This window comes from Aplosporella prunicola (genome assembly GCF_010093885.1).
Source record: "Aplosporella prunicola CBS 121167 unplaced genomic scaffold K452scaffold_40, whole genome shotgun sequence".
Lineage (NCBI taxonomy): Eukaryota > Fungi > Ascomycota > Dothideomycetes > Botryosphaeriales > Aplosporellaceae > Aplosporella > Aplosporella prunicola.
In genome coordinates, this window is record NW_022983568.1 from 1 (window position 1) to 25313 (window position 25313).

Genomic DNA, 25313 nt, shown 5'->3' on the forward strand with positions numbered 1-25313 from the left:
TTTTTTTTTTTTTTTTTTTCCTGAGATACACATATTTTTTGTAGTATACTGTAATATATTTATTTACAAGCGAAATATAGAAAAATATATATATATCTCAGAGAGACTTTTTCGATATGTATATCTCATAAATACTATGTGTATCTTAGAATTTTTGCGAATAAAAATTGTGTATCTTAGTAAATAGCCGTATATCTTTAGATTCTTAGATTCGTATATCTTTATATCCTTATATCCTTATATTTTTATATCTTTAAATTCTTAAACTTTTAGATTCTAAGATCCTTAAGTCTATACTCGTAAGTATACTATTATTATAGTAACCCCTACCACACGCTTAATATATAGAACTTGAAGTTAGCACCTTCTGGTGCTCGCTAGGAGTTACTGGTCCTACCGTTTACATCTATTTGACTAATGTGGAGATTTAGTGCCCCTACTGCACCATTACACGTTATCACGGGTTTTTTTCATTTCTCGATAGACCGATACAACTGAAAGCATTAATTTTAGGAGAAGAGTACAAACAGGAACGAGACTAAAAGAAAACGCTCTACTCGCTATGCAATACAGAAGACACCCGCCCAGCATAATTTAGCCTTCTTGTCTAAACTCTGACAGAAACAAACAATCTCTTCCTCCCGCATCCCTCAACCCTTGGCATTCCATTTGTCATTGTACGCATTTACTGCCACAGCCACCTGCCGGTACAGCCAATTCCTGGATTGCTCATCCGCCACAGGAATAAATGGTCCATTTGTACCTCCCTTGAGCGTGATTCCCATGCCGGTACGTTCCTTGCTGATGGTCTGGATATCCTTAAGAGGAACATCCCATTCAGTTGTGAGCTTCTTCGTGCGGACCATCATGATTCCGTTGTACGTGAGCATGACGAGCATGTCACGTCCCGACAACTCAAGATGCGCAATGTAATCTTCGTTGAAGTAGCGACCGTTGTCAAGCGTCTTGAGCCAGAACTGACCAAGAGCTTCCCGCTGAGAGTATGGGCGCACAATGCCGTCTTGTCCGATGAAGCGAGAGAGACGTACCCGGTCGAGACCTTCCTGATCGAAGACGGTAGTAGTGTTCCGTACACCTTCAGCCATGTTGGACGCGAGATCGAAGGCGCCGATGGCAGGCTTGGTAGCGAGGCCGAGGAAGCCTTTGCCAACGCCCTTTACGAAACCAGCCACGCCTTCCTTCTCTGCACCTTGCAAAGGATGCCTTGCGAGACCTCCGATACCGCTGGCTAAACTCTCTGCGAAAGCATTGCCACCAGAAGTTATGCCGTACAAGGCATGCTTTGGGCGGTTCCTCGACCTCTTCATCCGACGCGAATCTTGAAATTCTTTATCGAGAGTTGCCGCAGCGAGGCCCTTGGACATGCTACCAGTAAACTTGGCCATACTGTCCGAAAATCCAAAGACAGATTTCTTGACGAAACTCGAAGCGCCCTTGGCGATACCGATACCCAAATCTTGAGGCCTGTCCGTCATCACGAGACCCTTGTAAGGCTCGTAAAAGATGTCGGTGACACCAGAAGACACGTTCTGGAAGAGTCCGACAGGGTTGCCGAGGAAATCTGCCGAGCCAAGGACAAGATGTACCTGCCGAAGGGATTCCTGAACATAATGGTTCTTGATGCTGTTGACGAGAGCACCGACTGAGACACGGGCGTTCTCTAAAATCAAAGCGTTGTACCGCAAAGGAGCATCGTTAACATTCCCAATGGACATTGTCAAGACGTTGACGGCGAACATGAAGGGATTGGAGGATGTCATCGTATCCTCTGCGTTGATGCGTTCGGTGCGGACGAATGACAAATCGAACTGCATGGGCTGTAGATGCAAAAGCTCAAAGTAAACATCCTGGCCGCCATGCTCTTGCTTCGGCTCTGGAATGTCCAACTCTTCATCACAAAGCTTGCCTTCCTTGACCTCAGACCAAGAGGCACCGGGGATTTTGGTGAAGTCCAGTAAAGCGAAGATAAAATCCTCGTCAATCTCCAAGGTCATCTGCTGCAGCAGGAACGAGAAGTATTTGATGTACAAGACACCATAAGAATCATCCTTGACTCTCGTGATCGAAGTTTGAAGAATGGGGTGGGCCTCCATCTCCTTGCCGGTCTTGGGCACGACACTGGGATAAAAGAGAATGGGGAATATGCCGCCATACAGCTGGTTGTCGATCTGTATCCACTTGACAGTGGTGGCGAACTGTTGGTAAAGTGCTGAGTCGCCGTAAGAAAGCTCAATGTCTCGAAGAGTGATGTAGACCAACTCGCGCAACTGCCTGTTGACAAGAGATATGCCAATACCGGCAATCCGCAGTTTGGCTTTGAATGTGACATTGGTGTCCATCTCCTTGACCTCGAAGCCTTCTGACGTAGATCTCGAAGATTGTCCCGACTTCTGCTTGTACAAGCTCTTAGAAGGCTTCCAATTGGATAACACAAGCGTCTGAGTGGGTCCGTCTGCCACGACGTTGAGATCGATAACCTTGCCGCGGGTTGCGCCTTGGGGAGCCGGCAGTTTCATTGGAATCAGGTTGCCGATTTCAGCAAGCTTGACATGTCGCTCCTTTTTGTTGGCCTGCAGAACGATCTCCTTGTTTCGCGCTGCTGGATAGTCCCAAGCATAAGGCATTATGCTCTTTGGAGGCAGACGGTATCTGATGGGACGCCAGCCAGAGCCACGATCTTCCTCGTCCTCATCCACGTTAGGGTTTGCCTGCCAGAACAGGAACTCGGTATCACTCTCGTTCCGCATAGAGAATGGCCAATGCTTGGTCTCGACGCTGACATGTAGGAAAATGGTAGCCTGCTCCATAAGGATTTCCACTCTGATAAGCTTCTGCCGTTGGCCGGCTTTGGCGATCTTGACGTGGACGCTGCCCACATTGGCAATGTCAAATGGCGAAGACCACTGATTGTTGAGACCAGGGAAGCAGAGGCACAGTTGCTGGCCAGCACCTTGACGCAAGAAGCGAAGAGGAAGCAACTCGCCATTCTTCAAAGTCATGACGTTGGATGACCCTGGTTCGCGGATGTTGATATCCTCGTTCATCTTGTTCTTGATGACATAGCGTGGAGCAATGGTGACGATTTTGCTCAGATTGTACTGCTTGAAGATCAGAATTGTTGCATTGGAAAGAAACGCGTGATGTGAAGCATACCTTGCCCTCTCCCTCTTCGACTGTCACGCCGACATGCATCTCAGACCTTCCTTGAGTTGACTGTAGAGCGACATCGTACGTGCTTCCAATTGCGTCGAAACTCTGCGGCTTACTCCAGTTTGTATCACCAACCTTGATCATGGCCCGGTTCTTGTGGTCATCAGTCGGGAAAGAGAACATGAAAGGCTGTGCCCTGCGACCGCTCTCTTCAGTGCTGATATTGGCAAAAACTCCTTGGCCAGCGGCAGATTTTGTGGCACCCAAGAACTGCTTGCTACGGACATCCAACTCAAGCCCCGTTCTGTTAAGAAGGACGTAAGGCGCATAGATGGTGACCTTGAATGCGCCTCCGCTGTCTGGAATATTGTAGTAGTGTAGCTTGAGACGTAGCGCTAGATCCTGCTGGTCTTTGACTTCAATGGTCTTCTCTCTGCGGAAGTTTTCCTTGTCCGACGAGTTGACCACGGCAAACTTGCTTTGTTTGAATGGGGTATCTTGCATGTCAATGCTCATTAGCAACAAGTGGGACAACTCAACAACGTGAACCGGACTGACACCACCCTTGCGGAGGAAGTTGGTCCAGTCCTTCTTGGTGTTGTCATCGTATATCCTGTACTTGAAGTCATAAGGCAGCAAGTTTTGGACTTCAACCGGAGCGTGCAGTCGGATGCGCATACAAGGATACACATTGGTCAGTGGATCCTTCTTGTCGAAAGCAGCATGCATCTGGAAGTAGAATGGCGGAGCTTGGTCGTCGTTCTCGCCTCGACAGGTTATCGTCCTCGTCTGACGCTTGAGAAGGTCCTTCCAGAACAGCCGTTCGTTGGACCAGGTGTAGCCGAACCCTTGATCCGGCCGCACAACCAAAGAATGCATGAAGGCAGCGCCAACAGGTGCGGGTCTCGCATCTCCAGGAGCAATCTTTTCGATCTTGAGCAAATGACCTTCTTCGGGGCTGAAGACGCCAACCTCGACCGGAATCTGCGTATTGTTCTCCACTACGAGGGGCGAGCGGAACGTGATGTACTTGACGTTGTCTTGTCCCAAAGTGACTTGCACGCAAATACGGTGAAGGACACGGTCTTTGCGGGGTTGAAGACTGTAGATGGCTTCGCCCTCGCGATTGACAGGGATGCGGTTCAGGCTTTCAAACCCGCTGCCTTCGAGTTTGATGCCGACAAGGCCAGCAGCCCCCTCTGGAGCAAGCGTTTCTCTGGTAGTGGTCGGATCCTCAAATCTCCATGGCATTTCTTCACCGTCAGAAAGTTTTGCAGCTGAGCCCTCATGGTCATCATTGGTGACAGCCCAAACGTTCAGATCGAAGCCCGTGTAGTTACGAATACGATACGGCGCATCCGTTCCACGAGGCTTCGACAAAACATCCTCATCGCTTGACAGGAAGTCTGCAGATTTTGAAGCCAAGGCAATTGTGGCAGCGGTGACCGTCAACTCCAAATTCTTCCTAGAATATAGCTCCACCGAAAGTTTGTCAGGATTCAGTTCCTTCGACATGTGGAAGCCAAGTGACCATGGCTCGATGAGCGGCTCCCAAGCAGACTTAGAGAAGTTGTAGATGTTGAAGAACGTATCGACGCTGGTGTCGGCGACCATAGCCCCAGACCAATCTCGAACGTCAATGTCAAACTTCTTGACACTCCAGTCGAGCATCGGAAGTTCATGCTTGTCGCCAATCAGAACCACACGAATACCGTCCAATTGAATTTTCATTTCTTCTCTTTTGATGACGGCAGAGCCTTGGGATTTAGGAGCTTCGACCTTAGCAACGCTGGAGCGGTGCGTGGCAATCGTTTTGGCAGTCTGTCTGTGCGCGGTTGATGCACCAGCTCCTCCAACGGACTTGTTCTTCGTACTCTTTGAGGATGCGCCCTTAATCTCTTTAAGTTTCTGTGGCTCTTGTCCTGCTAACTTCGATTCGTCATTGCCAGACATTGCTGATGCTTTGTTGACAATCTGCATAGCAAGTAGAATATCCCGGAGCGATAGACGAAGCACAAGCGGCTCGATATCGACTTGAATACTCGTCAAAGATGATTCCTCATCCTGATTGCGCATATCGAGAGAAGTTTGAATGCTGAAGTCATCAAGGATGCGTAACTTCGTCGTCTCCCATTGGTCCATGCGGCAAAGGAACATCCCGATCTTCTCAACCTGAAGCGTCATTGCATTTTGCTTGGAAATGAGAACTTGCTTAGTGCCGAGGACAATGGCCTCCGAGTTTGTCATAGTTGGATTCGCAATCAAAACAGCTTGGGCGTCCACTACGTTCAGGCGGAAAGAGATGTCCATAGTCGATTCGTCTTCCGCCTTTTTGGCTGGCTGAGCTTCAGTGCCTTGCTGTCTGACGAGAGCGCTTGAAGTGTCGCTCATAGAATTCTCCAAGTCATCAGTTGCTTCGTCTTCCTCGCTTTCGATTTCGAGGGGCTCTTCCGTAGCAAGGCCCGCGTTGAGAAAAGCTTGAATAGCAAACAGATAATCGAGAGCCAGGATGATCCGCGGGCTGTCAATAGTGAGGATTACAACCAAGTGGCGTTCTTTGCCACCAGACATTGACAGACTAGCCATGAACTGCTGCTTGACGTCGTTGTTGATGAGTGACATGATCTTACGGAACTTGTTCGACTCTCGGGTGCGGCTGTCGCGGATGGTGAAAGACTGAATCAACAGTTCTGATTCCATAGAGCCATCGCTGATCATGCGCAACTTGATGCTCGTCTCGTTCAGCGAAAACTTGGAAAGACTGGCCGCCTCAAGATCGCCAACTGGCTCCTTCTCCTTACCCTGAATTAACTCGAGGCCAATGGCACCAACCTTGAATACCAAATCCAACTTGGTCCATGTATCAGACTTTGAGCCAAGTTCAGGACCTTGGTTCGCAACAGTCTGGTCCTCTCTGGCCTCTTCCTCCTTTTCCGTCATTCTTCTGGCAGGTGTCAAGGTAGACTCCGGGAGTTCTCGTTCGACATCCTCTTCCACAGCCGCCTCTGGCTCTGTGGCAAAGGCGGCAGGAATGGTTCTTGACAATTCGAGCATAAACTTCATCTGCTCCGGAGTAACTCTGAGATTGATGTTGGACATAGATCCCTCAATTTCCAGATCAGGGCGTTTGTACTCCGGTTTATGTTCGATATAGGTTATGTCAAACCCGAGATCGACCTTGTCAATCAGTTCCAACTCCTCAGTCTTCTCTTCTTCGTAATGGAACAAAGATGTTAAGCGAACGTTTCGGATGCCTGCTGACAGTTTGTTTGCAGTGTCCGAGTTTTCAGAGTCATCAAGAGGGACAAATTTGTTATTGGCGTAGATCTCTCCGAGGTGAGCAGTAAGACGATCTCGTTCTGCTTGCCCTTCGTTCATGACCATGCGCGGGAAAACGACGATGGGAGTGCGGACAAGGATGTCGAAATGCATCTTGCTCGCGCGATCCTGTATTTGACTTGCTTGTTCGGCAGCAGCTTGGCGAGCAGCATTGAAAATAGCCTGCATTTTGCCGAACTTGACACCAAAGTCCATGATCTTTCGGAAAGGCTCGGTGACGAAGTTGACCTTGAGGGACCCGGAGCGCAGATATATGGACGAGTCGTAGCCCGGATACGCGCCGGAATCTGCATCGAACGTCTCGTAACTGAAATCGGCAAGTTCTTCCCCCTGAATGGTAACAAGTTGGCGCAAGGAAGACTCCTCAGAAACGCCTTGGTTGACATCATCAATGAGAGATAGGTTTCCAAGTCTAGCGCCTACACGCATGGTCTTGCCCATCAAGAAAACACCGACGTCCGCAGTACTCAGACTTAGTGTGGCCAGGCGGATTCCATCGTTGTTTAGGATCACTGCGATCTTGCTGAGCCGGGCCTTGACGCGGATTTTGTCAGGGTCTGCGTCCGTAGGTCGAACCACTTCCTTTGTCTTTTCTCCTTCGGAAGCTTGCTCCAACTTCTTTCGATCCGGTGATGGTTGGTCGGGGTTCGTGAAAGTAATTAGAATGAAATCCAGCAATGTCAAAAGCGTCTTCCGGGTAACTATGAGATTGATAGTTGACACGTCCACGTCCAGGTTTGTCGCGATACCTTCGTACTTTGACATGAACTCGGGAGATTCTTTGTTGACTTTGACAAACTTGAGTTGGAATAAATCTTTTTGCAAAGACTCGCTCATATCTTCCGAGGACACCAGGTTCTTAAACTCTGGTAGAGGATTTTCCTCGACGTGGTCTTCAACGGCCAGAGTTTGCAGCCGGACGTCAGCAACCATGTCAAAAGGCCTCTGGTAGAACTCAAGATAGAAATGTTCAGCAACAAGTTCGACGAGCAGCTGATCGGCCTTCTTGCCATCAGGATCTGAGCGGTACAATGATCCCTGTAGTTTGTCCACAGTGAACTTGAACTCAAAGTTCCGTTGGTGAATGTTGACCTTGTGCTCCTTTTTGCCTTCAGATGCCTCATGGAACTCTTCGTCCACAGTAGAAGCACCATCTGACTCCATGACAAGCTCATGCTCTTGAGACGCAAATTGGAATGATTTAGACGGGCTTTTCCCAAGTGCTTCTGCTTCCTTGTTGACATCCTCGATAGGCTTGAGGTTCGACGGCCCGGAAGCCCCTTCTTCAACCTCTTTGTTGGTCAGGCCTTCGTCTTCGAACTTGGGAATGGCAACGTCAATCAACTTCATAAGAGCTTTGTACTTGGAGTCGGAAACCGATGCATGGAGGACTGGCAGGTGACCGGCAATGCGGAATTTGGTCAGGTCCGATGCCTTCGGAATGATGCATGTCTCCACAGTAAAGTCGACATTGATACGATCAACAAGATGGAAGTTTTTGGAGGAGGAATTCTCCACCAATTGCGCTTTGGTCTCTTCTATTGAGGGGCCAATGAGGACTTGCGTAGAATCCAGCTTCAGCGAGAACCTGTCATACATGAGATTTTCTAGACGCCGGAAGTCTTCGTCTGTATACTCTTGTTTCGACTTTGACTGAATGTCTTTCAGAGTATCTTTGTCGACAAGCTCGCTGCTGACACTAGCATGACCTGCATCAAGGATGAGGCAGATGCTACACTTTTCAGTGACAGAATCTGGAACTATGATCAGAGGGGCTTGCAGATCGAGCTGGGCATCGATGGTCTTGTGTTCCTCAAGCGCGAACTCAAGGCCGGCACGGGTTTGTTGACGGATTCCCTCTACCGTCGCACCGGCCGTCTCCATGAGTGCACCAATGGATTCCATGTGGCGCTCTGGAGGTTTGAAGAATTTTGCCACCTCGACAATGAACTTGGGATTGTACACCACTTCCATGCCCTTCAACTTGACAGTAAGAGCAGTGTCTGCTCGTCCGTCCAATGGGTTGTTCTCAAAAGCAAGTTGGAAGAAGGGCTCCGCCGCTTCCTCCTTCTCCTCATCCAGATCTTCAGAGGCGTCATCCAAATCTTCAATCCGTTTGTCGTCTGGTACTGGGGGTGCATCTTTTATCGTGATGATTTGAGGGAACAAGCTGCCTTCGGTAGTACCATCATAAAGACGCATGCCCTCAAGGTTCAGTTCGGCCAGCAAAGAATCTGTTCGCTGCAAGACCTTTGTGCTGAACGAATCGAAGAGCAGGCGAAGAATCTCAGTTCCTTTACCATGTGGATCACGCTTGAGCGTGAAACTACCGGTGCGAAGGCTCATTTCCACTTGCATCTTCACGTACTCCTTCGGCATGTCCACGGCCTCGGTCAGCTGCTTTTTCTCATCCCAGTCGATGGCATCATACAGCTCCTTGCGTTGCTGCTCAGACATTTGACTGTCGTCTGATTGATCCGATTCCTGTGACTGGCCACCACCCCATATCCACTGGGACCATGACTGTTTTGGGGGCTCCTTTTTGACACCGACGTTCTCCTTTCGGAGCTGGTTGCGGGCAAGCGATCGCCAGAACCGCAGATCCTCGTAGGAAAGTTTATGCTCCAACTTGTCTAAATCTTCAGTGTCCGCGGGTGAAAGCCTTTCTTCTTTTTTCTTTTGCTTAAAAAGCTCAATGTACCGTCTACGGTCATCTCGCCTCTCCTTGAAAAAGTCCCAAGTCCATCGCCGGTTCCTGTCATGGATCTTTTCCAGCACAGCTTTGCCGGCAAACTGGAGCCATGCTCTAGGGTCTTCCTTGGGCCGGCTTTTAGGCTGGAGCCTTTTGTACTCCTGGTGCCTGATGAAGTAGTGGAACAGATCAACTAGCATCAAAGCGTCGCGATATTGATCTTCGTCGATGACGAAACCAAGTTCGTCAAACAGTAATCGAGCTTTGACCTTGGGCCTGTCCATTTTGCCTGTTTTGTCCATCTCAAGACCTGCCCTACCGCTGACAGGCTTCAAGATAAACTGATGATCCGCTACACTGGAGCTGTCACCTTTTACAATCATGCTTCGAAGCTTCTGCACAAACTCCTCATGATCTAAAGCCTGTTGCGCTCCCGTTCCTGAGCCCAGCAGCTTCGCGTCCGTATCCCAGTATATAGCCAAGGAGCCGAGTGTCGCGAGCTTGTGGGTCGAGGAAGAGGTGCTCTGAATGAAAGTCGGCTTCCAGTTCTCGTCTGTGCTGACAGCACTGAGCTCGTCGAGCGTGAATCCCAGGGAAAACGGGTGACCGGGATCCGAAATGGAGTCCTCGTAACGGACATGAACGTTCTTGACGCTGACCTGGACATTGTCCACAATGGCCGTCACCAGGCTTGCCGTAAAGCTCTGATTCTTCTGTTGTTCCTCAGCACTCATGCCTTCCGTATTCCTTTCCTTTAACAGCTCGGCACTGTCCAACTTCTCCATCTTGATCGCATGCGCCCGCTTGTCCTGTTCCTCGGCGTCGTATTCGGCGTCCTCTCGCGGGGCAGCCAGCAAGAAAACATCTTCGATGCTGACCCGCACGGGCTTGCCTCTCAAGTTGGACCATGGTATTGAAAGCGTGAGCTGGCCGAGGTGGCCTTGAATGACGTTCAGCGGAAGGTGAAGCTGGTCCAGTGCCTCTCTGCGTAATTCGAGGTCACGAAGTTTGACATCTCCAGACCAGATGCCAACATTGAGCTGCTTGGGATCAAAGTTCTGGACATACATGCCCAAGAACCGATTGAGCAGGTTGGCAACAATTCCCTCGAGCATGGTTGCTTAAAATTGCCGTGACCCGGGCCGGGTGGGTGACGGGTGATTCTGTGAAGTTGACGAGATAGAGCGTGTTGCAACGTTAAGCCATGTGCGCAGAAAAAATGTATGTCATGAAAGGGTATCAATCAGGTAGACGTGAAATCGTGAGGTGGTGTCGAAGAGGTGGTGTGGTTAAGATTGTCCGCTAGGTGTTATACCCCACCGACGCCTGAGAGAACGCGCTCGTCTGAATCGCAGAAGGTGGAGCAGGAACGGTTTCAACGCGCGCGGGAGAGAAAATGGCGGGAGAGGTGACTCGAGAGAGAGGAAAAAACCGAGGAAAGCAGAGATGTTGACGCGAAAGAAACACCACGCGGCCCGTGGCTTGTTTCTGATGAGCTGGACGAGAAATGACGTCGCCGATCTTTGACGTGGAAGGCGTTCACGTTCGCAGCAGACAGCACGTGATTGCGAGAGCATTCGTCCCGAGCGAATTTCACTGGGTCATGTCTCTCCAAGTCTCAACGCAAACGCTGCCAACGGCTTCCGTACCCGCACCTCCACAGCTCCGCATTCAGCCCCACCCATCTCTCGCCCTTTGAAACACGACAGCCATGGGTTGGTGGTGGAAGTCTGATCCTCAGACACTCGTCCCCGCGCCGACACCCTCCCAATTATCGACCAGCGCCCACGACGTAGACAAGCCAGCCGCCAATGCTAAACCCCTCACTCGAGAGGAGCAAGCTGATGCCGAGCTCAAAGCCTTCCTCTCCGAACTCGAAGCTTCCACCAGAAGTCCCACAGAGCACGACTCCACGAGTATTGTAGATGCCGCAACGCCCACGCCTGCCGCATCAGGTACGGCATCTACAACCCGTTCTCTCTACCCCACAACCATGTCCTGCCGCGATGCCTTTGATGCCGCCTTCTACTGCCAGTCATTGGGTGGCCAGTTCAACAACGTGTACCGCTATGGAACACTGCGCTCCTGCAGCGAGCACTGGAACGACTTCTGGTTCTGTATGCGGACAAAGTCATACGGGGATGCTGACAAGGCCAAGGTGGTTGGGGAGAGGTATCGAGAGAAAGAGAGGAAATACAGAGAGGGCCCAAGCAGTGAGGACGTATGGGAAGAGCGGAAACCCGGAGAAGAGCTACGCAACGCCTTCATGAAGGATCCTGACGAGGTGGATATACCGGGCTTGCCAAAACGGAAAAGGCAAACAGAATGAAGAGATGTACGATAGTCATGGAACGCGCAAATAGGCGTTACATCAAAAATATCTGGATAGCGTTGCATCATGCTAAGATACCCCGAGTACTTTATTAGTTTAACTTCACGCCGTCTACTCTACACGTATTTGTGCTACGGCTACAGGGATAGATATTGTTATTTGTATCTCTACAATAAGCGGCGGTTTGTAGAACCAGAAGAGTATGAGGCACTCCGAATTTGAATATTACTCTACTTGATAGGAGAATGCAGGTGTGATTGTAATGCCTTTCAATCGCTCCCCACAGGTCACTTAAGTAGGTATAAAGGCCGCACTCCTGGTCAGATGCGTAGCTCATGAAGCTATATACACTATAACAATAACTACAGCTCGCACAAGTCTGATTAGCATACCAGAACCAATCACAACGCACTTCACATGTGATGTACAGCAAAACCAATATGAACTTTTGAAATCTTGAATTTCGCATCGTAGATGCGCGCTCATTAGACTACAAGTAGCCATGTGCAGAAACTTTTCCGCCTATCATGATGTCATGAAAAAGAAAAAACCCGATGCTAAATGAGCAAACCCAAACCCGGAGAGCTCTAAAAACTCCAAACCGCCATCATAGATGGAAATCTATGCCGAAAGGAAGACTGGATGAAAGCAAACGCTCGCACATACTTAGTCGACCTCCTCGACAGTGGGGCCGTCGTCGCCGCCGGGAGCAGCACCGCCGGGAGCAGCACCGGGCATACCGCCGGGCATGCCACCCTCGCCACCAGAGCCGTAGAACTTCATCATGATGGGGTTGGCAATACCCTCAAGCTCCTTCTGCTGGGACTCGTACTCGTCCTTGGTGGCCTGCTGGTTGTCGTCGAGCCAAGCAACGGTCTTGTCGATCTCAGCCTTCAGCTTCTCCTTGTCGCCAGCCTCGAGCTTCTCGTCGACCTTGGAGTCGGAAAGGGTGTTGCGGAGAGAGTAGGCGTAGGACTCGAGAGCGTTCTTGGCAGAGATACGAGCGGCCTCAGCCTCGTCCTCAGCCTTGTACTTCTCGGCCTCCGCAAGCATGCGCTCGATGTCCTCCTTGGACAGACGGCCCTTGTCGTTGGTGATGACAATCTTGTTGGTCTTGCCGGTACCCTTCTCAAGAGCGGAGACGTTCATGATACCGTTGGCGTCAACGTCGAAGGTGACCTCAATCTGAGGAACACCACGGGGCGCAGGGGGGATGCCAGTGAGCTCGAACTTGCCAAGCAGGTTGTTGTCCTTGGTGCGAGCACGCTCACCCTCGAAGACCTGGATCAGGACACCGGGCTGGTTGTCCGAGAAGGTAGAGAAGGTCTCGGACTTCTTAGTGGGGATGGTAGTGTTGCGCTTGATCAGAGGGGTCATGACACCGCCAGCAGTCTCGATACCGAGAGACAGCGGCGACACGTCGAGAAGAAGAATCTCGTTGGTGGACTTGGAAGAAGTGTCACCAGACAGGATAGCAGCCTGGACAGCGGCACCGTAGGCGACAGCCTCGTCGGGGTTGATGGACTTGTTGGGCTCCTTGCCGTTGAAGAAGTCGGAAACGAGCTTCTGGATCTTGGGGATACGGGTAGAGCCACCGACGAGGACGATCTCGTGGACAGAGCTCTTGTCGATCTTCGCGTCGCGAAGGACACGTTCAACAGGCTCCATAGTGGAGCGGAAGAGGTCCTGGCAAAGCTCTTCGAAGCGAGCGCGGGTGATCGAAGTGTAGAAGTCGATACCCTCAAAGAGTGAGTCGATCTCGATGGAGGTCTGGGCGGAGCTAGACAGAGTGCGCTTGGCACGCTCGCAAGCAGTGCGGAGACGACGAAGAGCGCGGGCGTTGGAGGTCAAATCCTTCTTGTGCTTCCTCTTGAACTCGTTGACGAAGTGGTTGACAAGACGGTTGTCAAAGTCCTCACCGCCAAGGTGAGTGTCACCAGCAGTGGACTTCACTTCGAAGATACCCTCCTCAATGGTCAAGAGAGAGACATCGAAGGTTCCGCCACCAAGATCGAAAATGAGGACGTTGCGCTCACCGGTGGTCTTCTTGTCGAGACCGTAGGCGATGGCAGCGGCAGTAGGCTCGTTGATGATACGGAGGACGTTGAGACCGGCGATCAGACCAGCATCCTTGGTAGCCTGGCGCTGGGAGTCGTTGAAGTAGGCAGGAACGGTGACGACAGCGTTGTTGACGGTGCCACCAAGGTAGGACTCAGCGGTTTCCCTCATCTTGGTCAGGACCATAGACGAGATCTCCTCGGGAGTGAAGACCTTCTCCTCGCCCTTGAACTCAACCTGGATGACAGGCTTGCCGGCCTTCTCGATGATCTTGAAGGGGAAGTGCTTCATGTCGGCCTGAACCTCAGCATCGTTGAACTTGCGGCCAATAAGACGCTTGGCATCGAAGACGGTGTTGGCGGGGTTCATGGCGACCTGGTTCTTGGCGGAGTCACCAATCAGACGCTCGGTGTCTAGGAGAGAGTCAGCGACATGTTCAAAACGGGCAAGAAGCAGGCTGGGGATACTAACCAGTGAAGGCGACGAACGAGGGCGTGGTGCGGTTGCCCTGATCGTTGGCGATGATCTCAATGCGGTCATCGCGGAAGATGCCCACGCAAGAGTAGGTAGTACCAAGATCGATACCGATGGCGGGAGCCATTTTGAAGGTGAAGTTGTGCGAAAGGTCTAGGTGGAGCGGGTATCAAAGAAGAGTAAAAGGCAACAGAAAGAGTCGTAAACCGTGCCGCAGAAAGCTGAAGAGCCTTCGTGAGAGTGCTTGTGAGAGATTGTGTGTGATGTGTAGAGGGAATGGAGCGTTGTTGGTGGGCGGATGGTACTTAAGTAAACTTTGTTGGCGGAAGAAGGCTCTGGAAGGTGGTCGAAAGCCCACCGCCACAGCACCTTCCACGGTTTTCCAACGCGCACAGCAACTACGTATGATTTTCAATGGAGCCTTCTCGACGCTACTAGCCGGCTCCGGGCTGTGCCAGCGGCTTCCGCACTGCAATTTCCGCCCCCCGCCGCTCTCTGCATGCTTTTTCGCTATGACGCACGTCTGCCCCTCCAGCTTCTTCCACGCTGTGGCTTGAACGCCCTAGCTGTGGCTGGTGTCGCGCTATCGATAACGCGCCCCAGCCTGCACCAGCCCCCGCCGCACCCTGCTTCTCTGGCTCGATACGAGTTGACTTCTTGGCCCGCCTTGCAGGGATTGTTGCCTCGTTGATTCGCGAGCTGGCCTCCTCCGCTGTCCATGTCAACATGCAGTCAAGCTCGGCCACGACAGTCAAGCTGATCGGGCTCTAAACCTGGCTAAGGAGTAATCTGTGGGGAGCGTAAAATTCATCTACACGTTCTTAAGAGCTGATTCGTCCTACTTCGATCGCAAGCTCTAGGCCTGGTTAAGGGCCGACCTGTGTGAGGTGTAAAATCTACTTGCACATCCTTGGTAGCTACTTCGTCCTACTTTGGACACATGCTCCAAGCCTGGCTAAGGGGTAAGCTGTTTACTTCGGATATAAGCTTTATACCTGGCTAAAGAGTGACCTGTAGGGAGCGTAAAGTCTACATACAGGAGCATGTAACTATGGTTATAGTATTTACAAGATTTGAGTTAGAAAGAGGCTTGAAGTACTTTCGCTTCTACGTAGTACCGCTTACTATGGGAATGCAAATAAAAATATCTTTCTAAACAGTAAAGTGTCTAGAAAAGCTATTGGACCTCTACAGTCTTTCGAGTACAAAACTTAGCCGCAAAATTCCATGTTTGCGCCAAAACTTATTACAATATTCGAAGATAGTTATAGCTGTATACCCTTACTCCTTCACGCCATTAGCTTCGCAGGGCCTCGATCGCGCACGGCGTATTATCAACTTTCACAGGACTACTTATTACTCAGCAGAACTCTTATCGCGCACCTTTAACCTTCGCGTCTGGTCACGTAACTTACTTATAGCTAATTCTAACTCCGAAGTCAAGCCTGAAGCTATTATAGAATAACGCAGTAGCAGCAAAACGTGCCGTCGCCGTAAATAGCTATCATTAATCTACTTAGAGCACACCAGACGTGTTGCATAACTAGGTATAACAAACCTTTACAACCTCTACATCGCTTTAGAGACTAACTCTAAAAAAGAAGGCCTTCTCTGTAAAGCCAATATTACTTATAATTTCTACACACTCGTCCGTAGAGACTACCCCTCTACTACTAACTATAGGCGCCGGATAATTTGACCGCCCCCTTTGGATATTTTGACCACCCTCTTTCCGCCTACCAGCTTCGGCAGTATTCGGCAGAAAAGAAGAAATGGATTGGTTACTCTACGGCAACCGACAGGAAGTAGGTAACACAAACATGTGACCTAACTCTACCTACTAATCCGTACTACACTTCTAAATAATATAACCAAGCGCAGTAAAGTTAAATTTACGGAAAACGTTTAGGAAAAGCATGCGGGAACAAATAGCGTAGTAGTAGCAGGCTTAGTAGAAGATAAAGGCATAAACTAGGTAGTATAAGACACGAAATCGCTCGGGTTAGATATCACGTGGGGCGGTCAAAATATCCAAGAGGGGCGGTCAAATTATCCGTCCCCCTAACTATATCAGTCCTTTCGCAAGGCCAAGATCTCTATAGAATGTATTACCTAGCAGGTTAATAACCGCATCTACTACGTTATCTTCTTTCAGTAAACTCCCGAAGATATACCTATAAAAGCTACTACCAATAACAAATACTGGCACGACGGTAGGGCCCCTCGAACTAAGTTCTTTTTGGTAGGTATTGTAGCTACTATAAGTGAGAGTCCGGAGAAACGCGATGAGCCTCATTGAAAGTTTAGATAACAACAAGGCCCACGCAGAAGATAATTCAAGTCCGACAACAAGAACAGGCGTCGTCGCTACCAGCACTGCAGGGGACGTTAATTCAAGGATGATTGCCACCATTTTCACCCTAAAAAGCGCCCTGCTTGCTTTAGCGCACTAACATTCATTGACTTCGTAGAGAGCGACAATTCAAGCTAGCGCTATTAGCAACTGAATACTGGCTGCTAGCAGGACCAATTCTGCCAATCAGCGGGCCCAGCGGCGCTAGGTAGTGCCAAAGTCCGCCTTCAGCGACTACATGTCCATCTCTCCGCTCACAATAAATAGCCCCGAGGCCACAAAGACTGCCATTGGCAAATCCAGCAACTCACTCACTTGTCCGCTGCATGATGACACTAGCACTACAACCAATAATACTTTCAGAAACGTCTTACATATCCCTAATTAGCCTTTCAGCGTCTTTTCACTGGACCGATTGCAGATCAAGGGCGTCTCTCTGTTCAAAAAAGACTTATTCGACATTTCATGCGACCAAATATTTGCTCACTGCGACGTCGAAACCCACTTCTACTACCTTCACACTGCTAGCAAGTCTACAGCCAACACCAAGCTGGCGGCTTCTCTTGTCGCCCTGCCAAGCAGGAGGATAAGCTGAGGGCCGGCAACATCAACATGCCGATTAGGACATGGAAAGAAGGCTTACAACAGCACTTACACGCTTTAATCGCGTCCGGAGCCTTCGCACGCTCAGCAGTTAACTGATTACTGATCAACTAACTACGCGCGGAGCACTCATAACAATCATATAACAACAGCAGCAACAACACCGCAAAAGCAACCTCCAAAATAAGACCAGCACGACTCCCCGACTCTTAAATATGAATGCAGCTTTTCCACCAACCTAGGTTTTCCGGTGGCGCCGCAAGCTGCACTGCAGGAACACTAAAAGTTCAGCAGAGATTCAAGCAATCCTCGCTCTAGGGTGTGTGTCGTGCAGATAGCTTACTTGGTTTATATAGCTTAGCGCTTACTTTTAGTATCAGCGCTGCTTCATCTTCGCAGCAGTGCTCGCTACTTGAGCAGTATTCAGCCCTTTTTTTTTTTACCTTGTTGCTCAACACAACAAACCATAAACCCCACCAGAATACGGCCACTGGTGGAAGGGGGAGTGCTCTTATACTGAAATTTGAGGGTTCAAGTATGTATAACACAATCTTTAATCAAATAGAAAAATGTCGCTTTTAACGCCACTTGCGTAGTGTAGTGAAAGTCAAGATCCTACCCGTGACACTGATATCTCCGTTGCCAGACTTGCGAAGTCCACTCTCGATGATGCCTACGACGCCATGCAACACTTATGGAGTAGCATCAGCGGTAGCATGGACACGAGCACTAGGGACAGCGGCACAAGGGCGCTGCAGTGATGCCGGCACCGGCGGGCCTCCTGCGTGTGAGAAGGAGGTAGCTGACTAGGAGTATGTCCCTGCTGCGTCAGCCGCCCACGCTGGTTTGAATCGCTACTAGGAGAAGGCCGTGCCAACAGTGTCAGTGCTGGTGCCTCCGCCGAAGCCCCTTCCTTCATATAGTTGTACAATGTCCTCCTGGCTCACTACCACTTTCACGCGAAAGAAAAATGTTGTTGGAAGTGGAGACAGTGGCCATGGAAGTGCTCAATGTAAACAATAGATTGTAAGTAGTAGAGGCTACCCTTGACGTCGCAGTGAGCAATTAGCTTTTTGTTCTTCCGTAATTTTTTGACGAAGAGAGATGCCGTTGGCCTGTAATCGACCCAACGAGAGAACGCTAAACGACTGATCGGAAGCGTGTAGAATATTGCTGCAGTAATATAAGTTGTATTGCCGTTCTGCAGCGGGTAAGTGAACGAGATATTATCTCTACCAGACGCAACCCTCGCCACTCCTAGATTATTTTCCCATTCTGCACTACAATGTACCTATAAAAGTATAGGACTTGCTCTTTATCCTTATACTTCTATATCCTTATAAGTTTCCGAGTAATTTTATGGTATACAAAGTATACTTTACTTTATATATAATTGAGGAGTGGGTAAAATATCTAGAAGGGGTGGGAAAATTATCCGGAGATAAATTGCTGACGGTGCTTACTTTACTATCAGTATTGTTGTTGTTGTTAGTATCATTGTCAGCGTGGCGGTACTACAGCCAGAGGGGAGATATTGTTAGTTCATCCTTACAGTGAGCGGTAATTCACAGCAGCCAAAGCATACCCAATTGCTTTGGATTTAGATATTGTAGTTACTGCAGTCAAACCTATATGCCCTGTAAGTAGATGAGAGCGCTCCCTGTAGATTACTCCTTACGTAGACGCAGAGCTTGCGTTTGTAGCTAATTTTATCGCTCGTGACCGTATGTAGATTGTAACAATATCTCCCCCTCCGATCGTAGTAACCGACGTATTCGACATCAGTGCGCTAGGGATTCCAGCTACAAAGCGATTGTCGGGGTCAAGATAGAAGTGATCTTCCATTGAGTGACGTCTTATAAAATGCTGATGCTTGTGGTGTTTGCCTTTGGAAATCGAGATTGGAGCCGGACGTCGTGATTGCTGCAACCTTTGAATGTGAGTTGAGGACGCGACGGACCCCAGCGAAGATCTCGCCAGTCCATGGGCAAGTCGTTACGCATAGAACGAAGAAAGATGACGGAAACTGATGAGGTTGTCAAGTTTAGCCGTAGTAAACGAATTCAAACGAGTCAAACAGTGAAATCACTCCACGCTCCGGAGTTAAAGTTCATTTCTCCGCTCGTCTCCAGTTCGTCGTTTGGCTACAGCCAATCATCGCGCAGCTGTTACACATCCCAGGGTCTGTCCCCATGCATCATTTGAGCATGGCCTGATATCACGGTGTACCGAAGCACCAATAAAGGTACGGGGATAGCTCCCTTACTTCAAGCCATCTCCCCGCAATGTCGCTCAAGCTACCCATCTTCTCTGTGCTCATAGCGATTGCAATTGCTATCCTCATCAGGAAACCACCCATCATGTCGCAAAGTATTCCCGCAGGACAGCTTTGGGCCGATGGCCCATGCCCGCTGATACATACCCCGCAATATGAGACGAAGAAGGTTGGTACGCTCTGTCGTTTCACTGAAAACGTTGGTACTGACACTACAACAGGACGACATCTGGACGAAGGGCGCGACTCACATGGCTCTGCTCCACAATGCGATCCTCCGCGGCTTCAACTCTGTATACCTGCAAGCACCGCACGTGAAACCGGTAGACTACGCCGACTTCGTCGGTTACAGCGAGGCATGGTTCAACTTTGTAAAAAGCCATCACGACGACGAGGAAGCCGAGCTCTTCCCAAAGGTCGAGGCGGTTCTGAAAGAGAAGGGCATTTGGGACGAGACCCACAAGGAGCACGGTGAGTATTGTCGCACTCGATCACATCGTGGCACCATGTCTGATCTGAACGCCTTCCAGAATCCTTCCTAGAGGGCCTCGCGGCCTTCCACACCTACCTCTCCTCGCTTGAGTCGCCGGCCGCGTTCTCCGGCGCCGAGCTCGTCCGAATCATGGATACCTTCCGTGAACCCTTCAATAATCACTTCCACTCCGAGATCAGCACCATTGCCGCATTTGCCGACCTGCCCTCGGCTCCAGCACCAGACAGCGAAGCCACTGAAACGGCAGCTGCGACCTTCAAGGCATGGGGGAAGAAAACGCTGACCAAGGCAGGCATGACGGACGTGGTGCCGTTTGCTCTGTTGAACTTGGACACGACGTATGAAGAAGGGATGTGGGCGACCTGGCCGCCAATGCCAGGCCCGATTCGTTGGATGCTTGTCAATGTGTTTGGAAGCTGGAACTGGGGATGGTGGAAGTTCAGCAGCTGCGATGCCGCGGGAACCCCGAGGCCTTTGTACGCGCTGCAAAACACGGAGACACGGCAGGAGAGCGAGCTCTGAGAGGGGACCAAGTGGACTCGCTCAATCATTCGGTAACAAGGAGATTGGTAGAGCGGAGTAGCAAAGCGCTCAGGAGGCGTGCGGCTGTTCGGGCTTGGATGGAGTTGGTTCGGATTTCTCTAGGACTGATATTGATTCTGTTATCGAGACAGCGAGTGTGCTTGTGTTGACGTGCAGTTCATTGTCGCAAGGACACGATGCAAAAAGTACCGCGGCTCGTCGGGTGGCTCGGCCGAGGCATGCGAGAAGACGTACTACGTATGCACGCAGGTAAATATCTCACAGGACTACGTGGTGGAGGTGATCTACCAGATCCATGAAGCAGGTCATGGCCGGGTAGTGGACGCGGGATTCTAGAAGTTGTCGCTTCTGATACGCGATACGGAGCTTCTGCAACCCCTGACAATCGTTGAGCACTCCAGGTTCACTGCGCTGCGGGATTTGATCCAGACCGACCCCACCATTGCAGCTGTGAACCACAGATCACTTCGAAAGTGATACACAGTGAACACTGGAGTGAGGCCTAACGGCCCCCTCCCTCTCCCCCCCATCCGACGACCTCAAGGACGAAGCTCGGAAAAAACAAAAAAGCAGGCTCGTCGTCATGGTCGACTCTGGGTGGAGGCTGGTGCGTGTGAAGTATTGTTACTATTGTTATTGATTTTGGTGCCTGAGGCAGCCCACCTCACGCAGCCGCCGCGGCCGGCCGGCGGCGGGGGTTGACAAATCCGGAGAAGGGCGTCGTCGAGGTGACGGCGGCGATCTGTTCCATGGGAGCCAGGCATGTCAGCGGCTTGTCAGATGGGGCAGCGCTATGATGCCCCGAGAGAAGTCCTCGGCCTTGATTCAAGGAGTGCTGCTGGCATAACTGCTGGGGCGCGTCTCGTTGAACTCCGGAGGCGTATAAAGGCTTACAACAAACCCGCCGGCTCATCGGCCTTCGCAACCCTCGAAATCCTCGACTAGCTCCGGTGGCTTATCATCCCCAACAAGCCTTTTCCCTCGCACCCGACAAGACTCTCTCACCACCACTCACGACTGTCAAAATGTCCTTCGCCGCCATGGGTAAGCACACTCACGCCCAGATCGATCTCCATCTCCAACCCACGTCCCCGGTGCGCAAGATGCGACCGCTGCTGGTCCTCAGCAGACCTTCCGCTGCCATGACTCAGGCCCCCAGCGTGCCGTCATTGGCCCGCCTGCCGAGAGAAGACTGTCACTGACATGGAAATCGTACGACAGATGCGTTCGAGCGGGTCGTTCACGGCAACAAGTCCTATGCCCGCCGCTCTGCCGAGAGCGAGCCCCAGCTGTGGCAGGCTCTGGCCAAGGGTCAGCAGCCCGAGATCCTCTGGTTTGGCTGTGGTGACAGCCGCGTCCCCGAGACGACCATTTGCGACTGCAAGCCCGGTGACATTTTTGTGCACCGCAACATTGCCAACATCATCCCTGCCAACGACCTGAACTCGGGCTCCATCATCGATTACGCTGTGGGCGCCGTGGGCGTCAAGCGCATCGTCATCTGCGGCCATACCCGCTGCGGCGGTGCCTACAGCTCCCTGGACGACAAGGACCTGGGCCCGACCCTTAACCAGTGGCTGCAACCCCTGCGCGACCTGCGGAGGAAGCACCAAGCCGAGCTTGATCGCCTCGACAGTGACGATCAGAGGGCGATCCGTCTCGCCGAGCTCAACGTCCGCCAAGGCCTTGAGGTCCTCAAGAACAACCCCACCATCCAGCGCGCCATGGCCGAGCGCGGCGTTACCGTCCACGGCGTCATCTTCGACCTCACCACTTGCGAGCTGAGGGTTCTTGAGGAGGAGCAAGCCGCCCCTGCCATCTGGCACCACAGGTAGACGAGGGCACACTGGAGTTTGGGTATGATTTGGGTGGGCTTCAACGCTTAGATTGGTGTTATTTTAGAGGTACTGCTGTTTGTTTTGGATACCAGTGACGGCCATGCTATGGACACAGAGAATCAGAGAGAGATAAGTCACCATACAGTTTACATTTTCTTTTTAGCAATTGAGATCAGCACTCAGCGCCTTGTCCCTGTCCTAGTCGTGAACTAGTCCGCAAATCTTTTTATTGGCACGTCACAGGCCTGTTGCCTGCCTACGAATCAATAATGGGAACGCTCTAGTTTAGCACTGTCCAGCTCATCGTACAAGGAAACTCTTCTCAGCCCATATCGCGCCAGTTGTGTCGCCATGGCGGCCAAATCCGGCCGCTAGCTCTGACAGCAGTCGTAATTGTCGCCGCTCCGGATGACATATGCGCGCCGCGGAATGTGTCTGGTGACTCTAAAGTTTGTGTTATCAGGCGCATACGGGAAAAGAGCTCGGCAAAAAAGAGGCGTCTGAAGGATTGCTGGATTTTCGGCTCCGATGATGACTTTCATCATCTTGTCATTGACTCTCACCTTTTCCTCGCATGAGGCGCAGTCACTGAACCCTTGGATCTCACATAATGCATCGCTTTCTGTCTTACGACTACAGCTGAATCAAGACGGCGTAGCGAATAAACATTGCATTTGAAGGTACCAAGCGAGCACTGCCTCATTGTCTTTCACTACATCTCACTACCTTTTGCCATACTCGCAGCAATAACTAACCGACTCCGGACAACTTGCTCACCATTAACTATTTATATAAGTGTACTGTACCTACCAAGTAATCCTTAAGTAGTTACAATAAGTACCAACACTATAGTTAGTAGTCGCTAGGTAGATATAAGGTGTTAGAATACTTAAAATGATATAAAGGTAAGAACACTAACGTCCGTCACCGACAAGCGAGATTCACCCGAGACAGAGAAAGAGATATAAGCAGTCCCTATAGATCACTCCTTGCCTGCTTATAAGCAAGGTCCTAAATAGGAGTTAGGGGGTTTTAGAGCGCACATATACTATAAGTATCTTAACTGAATTCCTTTTTTTGCTCCGTATAAGTGTTTTTATCTCTCAAGACGATGGATCTTGCTTGACGGTGACGGACGTTGGAGTTTTCCATAAGAATGGGAAATTTTATAAGGGTATGAAGATACTTATAAAGTAGTAAGGATAAAGAGTAAGTTATATACTCTTGCAGATGTTATCACGTAGGGTGGGCAAAATTTCCGGGGTCTAACTAACCACGCGCATAGAAGCCACTTTCATTAAATCTGCTACCAGAGTCATACGGACATACAGAACCGACAATCCAGGTGACAAAAGGGAATGTGAAGCCTAGCAAATGAAACCCACTAACAAAAGGACCAACGCCCCATAGAAGTTTCGCCATCCAGTTCTTTGTTCTCGGCGGACAAATCAGACGTCGACGGACTTCCCGTAGTACTCACACGGCTCCGGATCGCTCTCATTCTTGTTCGCATTGGCGCGCTTGCTCCGGTGCTCACAGATCAGGCGCTTTGTATTGACGACCAGAATGCAGAAAAACATGGTCATAAGAACTATACACACGATGCCCAAGGCGATTTTGGTGTTGGTCCACACCGTGAACGACTCCGTATTACCCGATTTGCTGATGACGGTGATCTCGGGCGCGCGTGGAAGGACGGTAGGAGTGTAGGGCGTGAGAATCGAGAGTGGGTCTTTAACGCCAGTGGGGGGACTGGCAGTGATGGTGCTGAAGGTGGAATCGCTGACAGTGCCGAACATGGAAGCAGATTTCGCAGCCTCCTCGGACAAAGAGGCAAGGATCTTGCTCTTGACGCATGACAGGCAAGGTTCTTCGCGGCGTTCAATACCAGCACCATCAACTGCGTCATCGGAAAAGATATCGTCAATTCCAGCAGCACTGGTAATAGGACCTGCGACTGTTCGACTGCGGGTGGGTGTCTTGTGAGACTTGGTAGTCGTGCAAGCTTCCGCATGGCGCTCCAGGCCGTCGTTGGCGAAGATCTCGTCGATTCCAGCGGTGGCAGCCGCGTTAGCAGCCGGAGTAGAGGCTGCGGCTTCCTGGGTGCGAGAAGAGGATGCCTTATGACGCCTGCTCGTCTCGCAAGCTACGGCAAGACGCTCCAGGTCGTCATTGGCAAAGATGTCGTCAATCCCAGCAGTAGCAGCCGTATTGACAGCCGTAGTAGAAGCCGCGACTGGGTGCCTGCTGCGATAGGAGGGCGTCTTGTGGGGCTTAATTGTAGGGCAAGCTTTTCCACGACGTTCGAGGGTGTTGGTGGTGGAGATAGGAGTCGGGGTCGTGTCGGCAGACTCTGAGATGTCGCGGTTCTGACGATAACTAGAGAAACCGAGCCTGGAAATAACTGAGTACGTCATCTTGGGGAGAATTTTGACAAAGGAGTTCTGGGTCTGGGAGGGCGAAAAGGAGTGAGCGTGTCCTATGGAGAAGACAATAATGCGGGGGAAGAAGGTGTACTATTAGTAGTCGCAGAGTGAAGTGCTGAAACATGGTGGCCATTACTGCTCTGATCTGTTGACGAAATCATAGTGATACAAACGATATTTAAACCTACGAAAAGGTGAAAGTAAGAGATCATGGACTGGACGATATTCTCTTACTGTGAAGCCAATGATGCATGTTAGTGGGAGACTTTCGTTGGGTAAATCACAGTGTATAGAGATGAGCGACTGAAATTCTTCCAGGTGACGTAAAGTGATATCCCGAGCCGATTTTAACCATTGCTATACGGTCAAACCTGGTTACAACGTTTGAGCCGGTCAACAAATTCATACCCATAGAAAGATATTCATCAATATATCCGGCTACAGTTTGCATAGCTTTTCGCATACCTATGCCATTCTAACGAGCGAGACGTTTCGAATAGTCAACGCTAGCCTTCAACAGTCGGAAGCTGCTGACCAGCCGAACCGTTGTAGCCAGTTTGGACTGTAAAACATTTGAAATTGAACGTCAGTGACCCATGGTAGTGGGTGCGGGGAGGCGGTTATGTGGTCCGTTCCGCTCATCCGCACCAACGGATAATACCAATAAGCAAGGATCGGTCGGTTGAGTGCATCAGAAAAAGACTTTCATTTAATCA

General features: G+C 50.5%; 7 protein-coding genes across 7 annotated transcripts; 3 read left to right on the forward strand and 4 right to left on the reverse strand.

The window, feature by feature from the left end:
* Nucleotides 1-393: 393 nt before the first annotated feature.
* On the reverse strand, nucleotides 394-10693 carry K452DRAFT_322218 (uncharacterized protein). The gene is made up of 2 exons (XM_033544481.1): nucleotides 3175-10693; nucleotides 394-3119 (listed from the first exon to the last, which is right to left on the reverse strand). Exons 1-2 carry the CDS (start codon nucleotides 10315-10317, stop codon nucleotides 651-653), a joined length of 9612 nt encoding a protein of 3203 aa, XP_033392426.1. The 5' UTR covers nucleotides 10318-10693; the 3' UTR covers nucleotides 394-650.
* Nucleotides 10694-10824: 131 nt separating this feature from the next.
* Nucleotides 10825-11730, forward strand: K452DRAFT_292131 (uncharacterized protein). Its single transcript, XM_033541310.1, has one exon. It carries the CDS (start codon nucleotides 10914-10916, stop codon nucleotides 11529-11531), a length of 618 nt encoding a protein of 205 aa, XP_033392427.1. The 5' UTR covers nucleotides 10825-10913; the 3' UTR covers nucleotides 11532-11730.
* On the reverse strand, nucleotides 11579-12161 carry K452DRAFT_126402 (uncharacterized protein). The gene has a single exon (XM_033535237.1). It carries the CDS (start codon nucleotides 12001-12003, stop codon nucleotides 11626-11628), a length of 378 nt encoding a protein of 125 aa, XP_033392428.1. The 5' UTR covers nucleotides 12004-12161; the 3' UTR covers nucleotides 11579-11625.
* Nucleotides 11973-14492, reverse strand: K452DRAFT_258635 (uncharacterized protein). The gene is made up of 2 exons (XM_033538474.1): nucleotides 14064-14492; nucleotides 11973-14005 (listed from the first exon to the last, which is right to left on the reverse strand). Exons 1-2 carry the CDS (start codon nucleotides 14191-14193, stop codon nucleotides 12201-12203), a joined length of 1935 nt encoding a protein of 644 aa, XP_033392429.1. The 5' UTR covers nucleotides 14194-14492; the 3' UTR covers nucleotides 11973-12200.
* Nucleotides 14493-19273: 4781 nt separating this feature from the next.
* Nucleotides 19274-20644, forward strand: K452DRAFT_292136 (uncharacterized protein). The gene is made up of 3 exons (XM_033541311.1): nucleotides 19274-19466; nucleotides 19519-19768; nucleotides 19828-20644. The coding sequence occupies exons 1-3, from the start codon at nucleotides 19308-19310 to the stop codon at nucleotides 20310-20312; spliced, it is 894 nt and encodes a 297-aa protein (XP_033392430.1). The 5' UTR covers nucleotides 19274-19307; the 3' UTR covers nucleotides 20313-20644.
* A 526-nt stretch (nucleotides 20645-21170) lies between these two features.
* On the forward strand, nucleotides 21171-22510 carry K452DRAFT_322222 (uncharacterized protein). Its single transcript, XM_033544482.1, has 2 exons — nucleotides 21171-21377; nucleotides 21555-22510. Exons 1-2 carry the CDS (start codon nucleotides 21359-21361, stop codon nucleotides 22166-22168), a joined length of 633 nt encoding a protein of 210 aa, XP_033392431.1. The 5' UTR covers nucleotides 21171-21358; the 3' UTR covers nucleotides 22169-22510.
* Nucleotides 22511-23429: 919 nt separating this feature from the next.
* K452DRAFT_292140 (uncharacterized protein) lies at nucleotides 23430-24782 on the reverse strand. Its single transcript, XM_033541312.1, has one exon. The coding sequence runs from the start codon at nucleotides 24586-24588 to the stop codon at nucleotides 23620-23622; it is 969 nt and encodes a 322-aa protein (XP_033392432.1). The 5' UTR covers nucleotides 24589-24782; the 3' UTR covers nucleotides 23430-23619.
* Between the last annotated feature and the right edge of the window lie 531 nt (nucleotides 24783-25313).

What these genes read in the sequence shown, in the direction of transcription:
- K452DRAFT_322218 (XM_033544481.1), bottom strand. Translation starts at nt 10,317, where the DNA reads ATGCTCGAGGGAATTGTTGCCAACCTGCTCAATCGGTTCTTGGGCATG. An exon ending in TCGAAGAGGGAGAGGGCAAG is followed by an intron (nt 3,120 to 3,174) that starts GTATGCTTCACA and finishes ATCTTCAAGCAG; the next exon opens with TACAATCTGAGCAAAATCGT.
- K452DRAFT_292131 (XM_033541310.1), top strand. Translation starts at nt 10,914, where the DNA reads ATGGGTTGGTGGTGGAAGTCTGATCCTCAGACACTCGTCCCCGCGCCG.
- K452DRAFT_126402 (XM_033535237.1), bottom strand. Translation starts at nt 12,003, where the DNA reads ATGCGAAATTCAAGATTTCAAAAGTTCATATTGGTTTTGCTGTACATC.
- K452DRAFT_258635 (XM_033538474.1), bottom strand. Translation starts at nt 14,193, where the DNA reads ATGGCTCCCGCCATCGGTATCGATCTTGGTACTACCTACTCTTGCGTG. An exon ending in CTCGTTCGTCGCCTTCACTG is followed by an intron (nt 14,006 to 14,063) that starts GTTAGTATCCCC and finishes ACTCTCTCCTAG; the next exon opens with ACACCGAGCGTCTGATTGGT.
- K452DRAFT_292136 (XM_033541311.1), top strand. Translation starts at nt 19,308, where the DNA reads ATGTCGCTCAAGCTACCCATCTTCTCTGTGCTCATAGCGATTGCAATT. An exon ending in CGCAATATGAGACGAAGAAG is followed by an intron (nt 19,467 to 19,518) that starts GTTGGTACGCTC and finishes ACACTACAACAG; the next exon opens with GACGACATCTGGACGAAGGG. An exon ending in CGAGACCCACAAGGAGCACG is followed by an intron (nt 19,769 to 19,827) that starts GTGAGTATTGTC and finishes AACGCCTTCCAG; the next exon opens with AATCCTTCCTAGAGGGCCTC.
- K452DRAFT_292140 (XM_033541312.1), bottom strand. Translation starts at nt 24,588, where the DNA reads ATGACGTACTCAGTTATTTCCAGGCTCGGTTTCTCTAGTTATCGTCAG.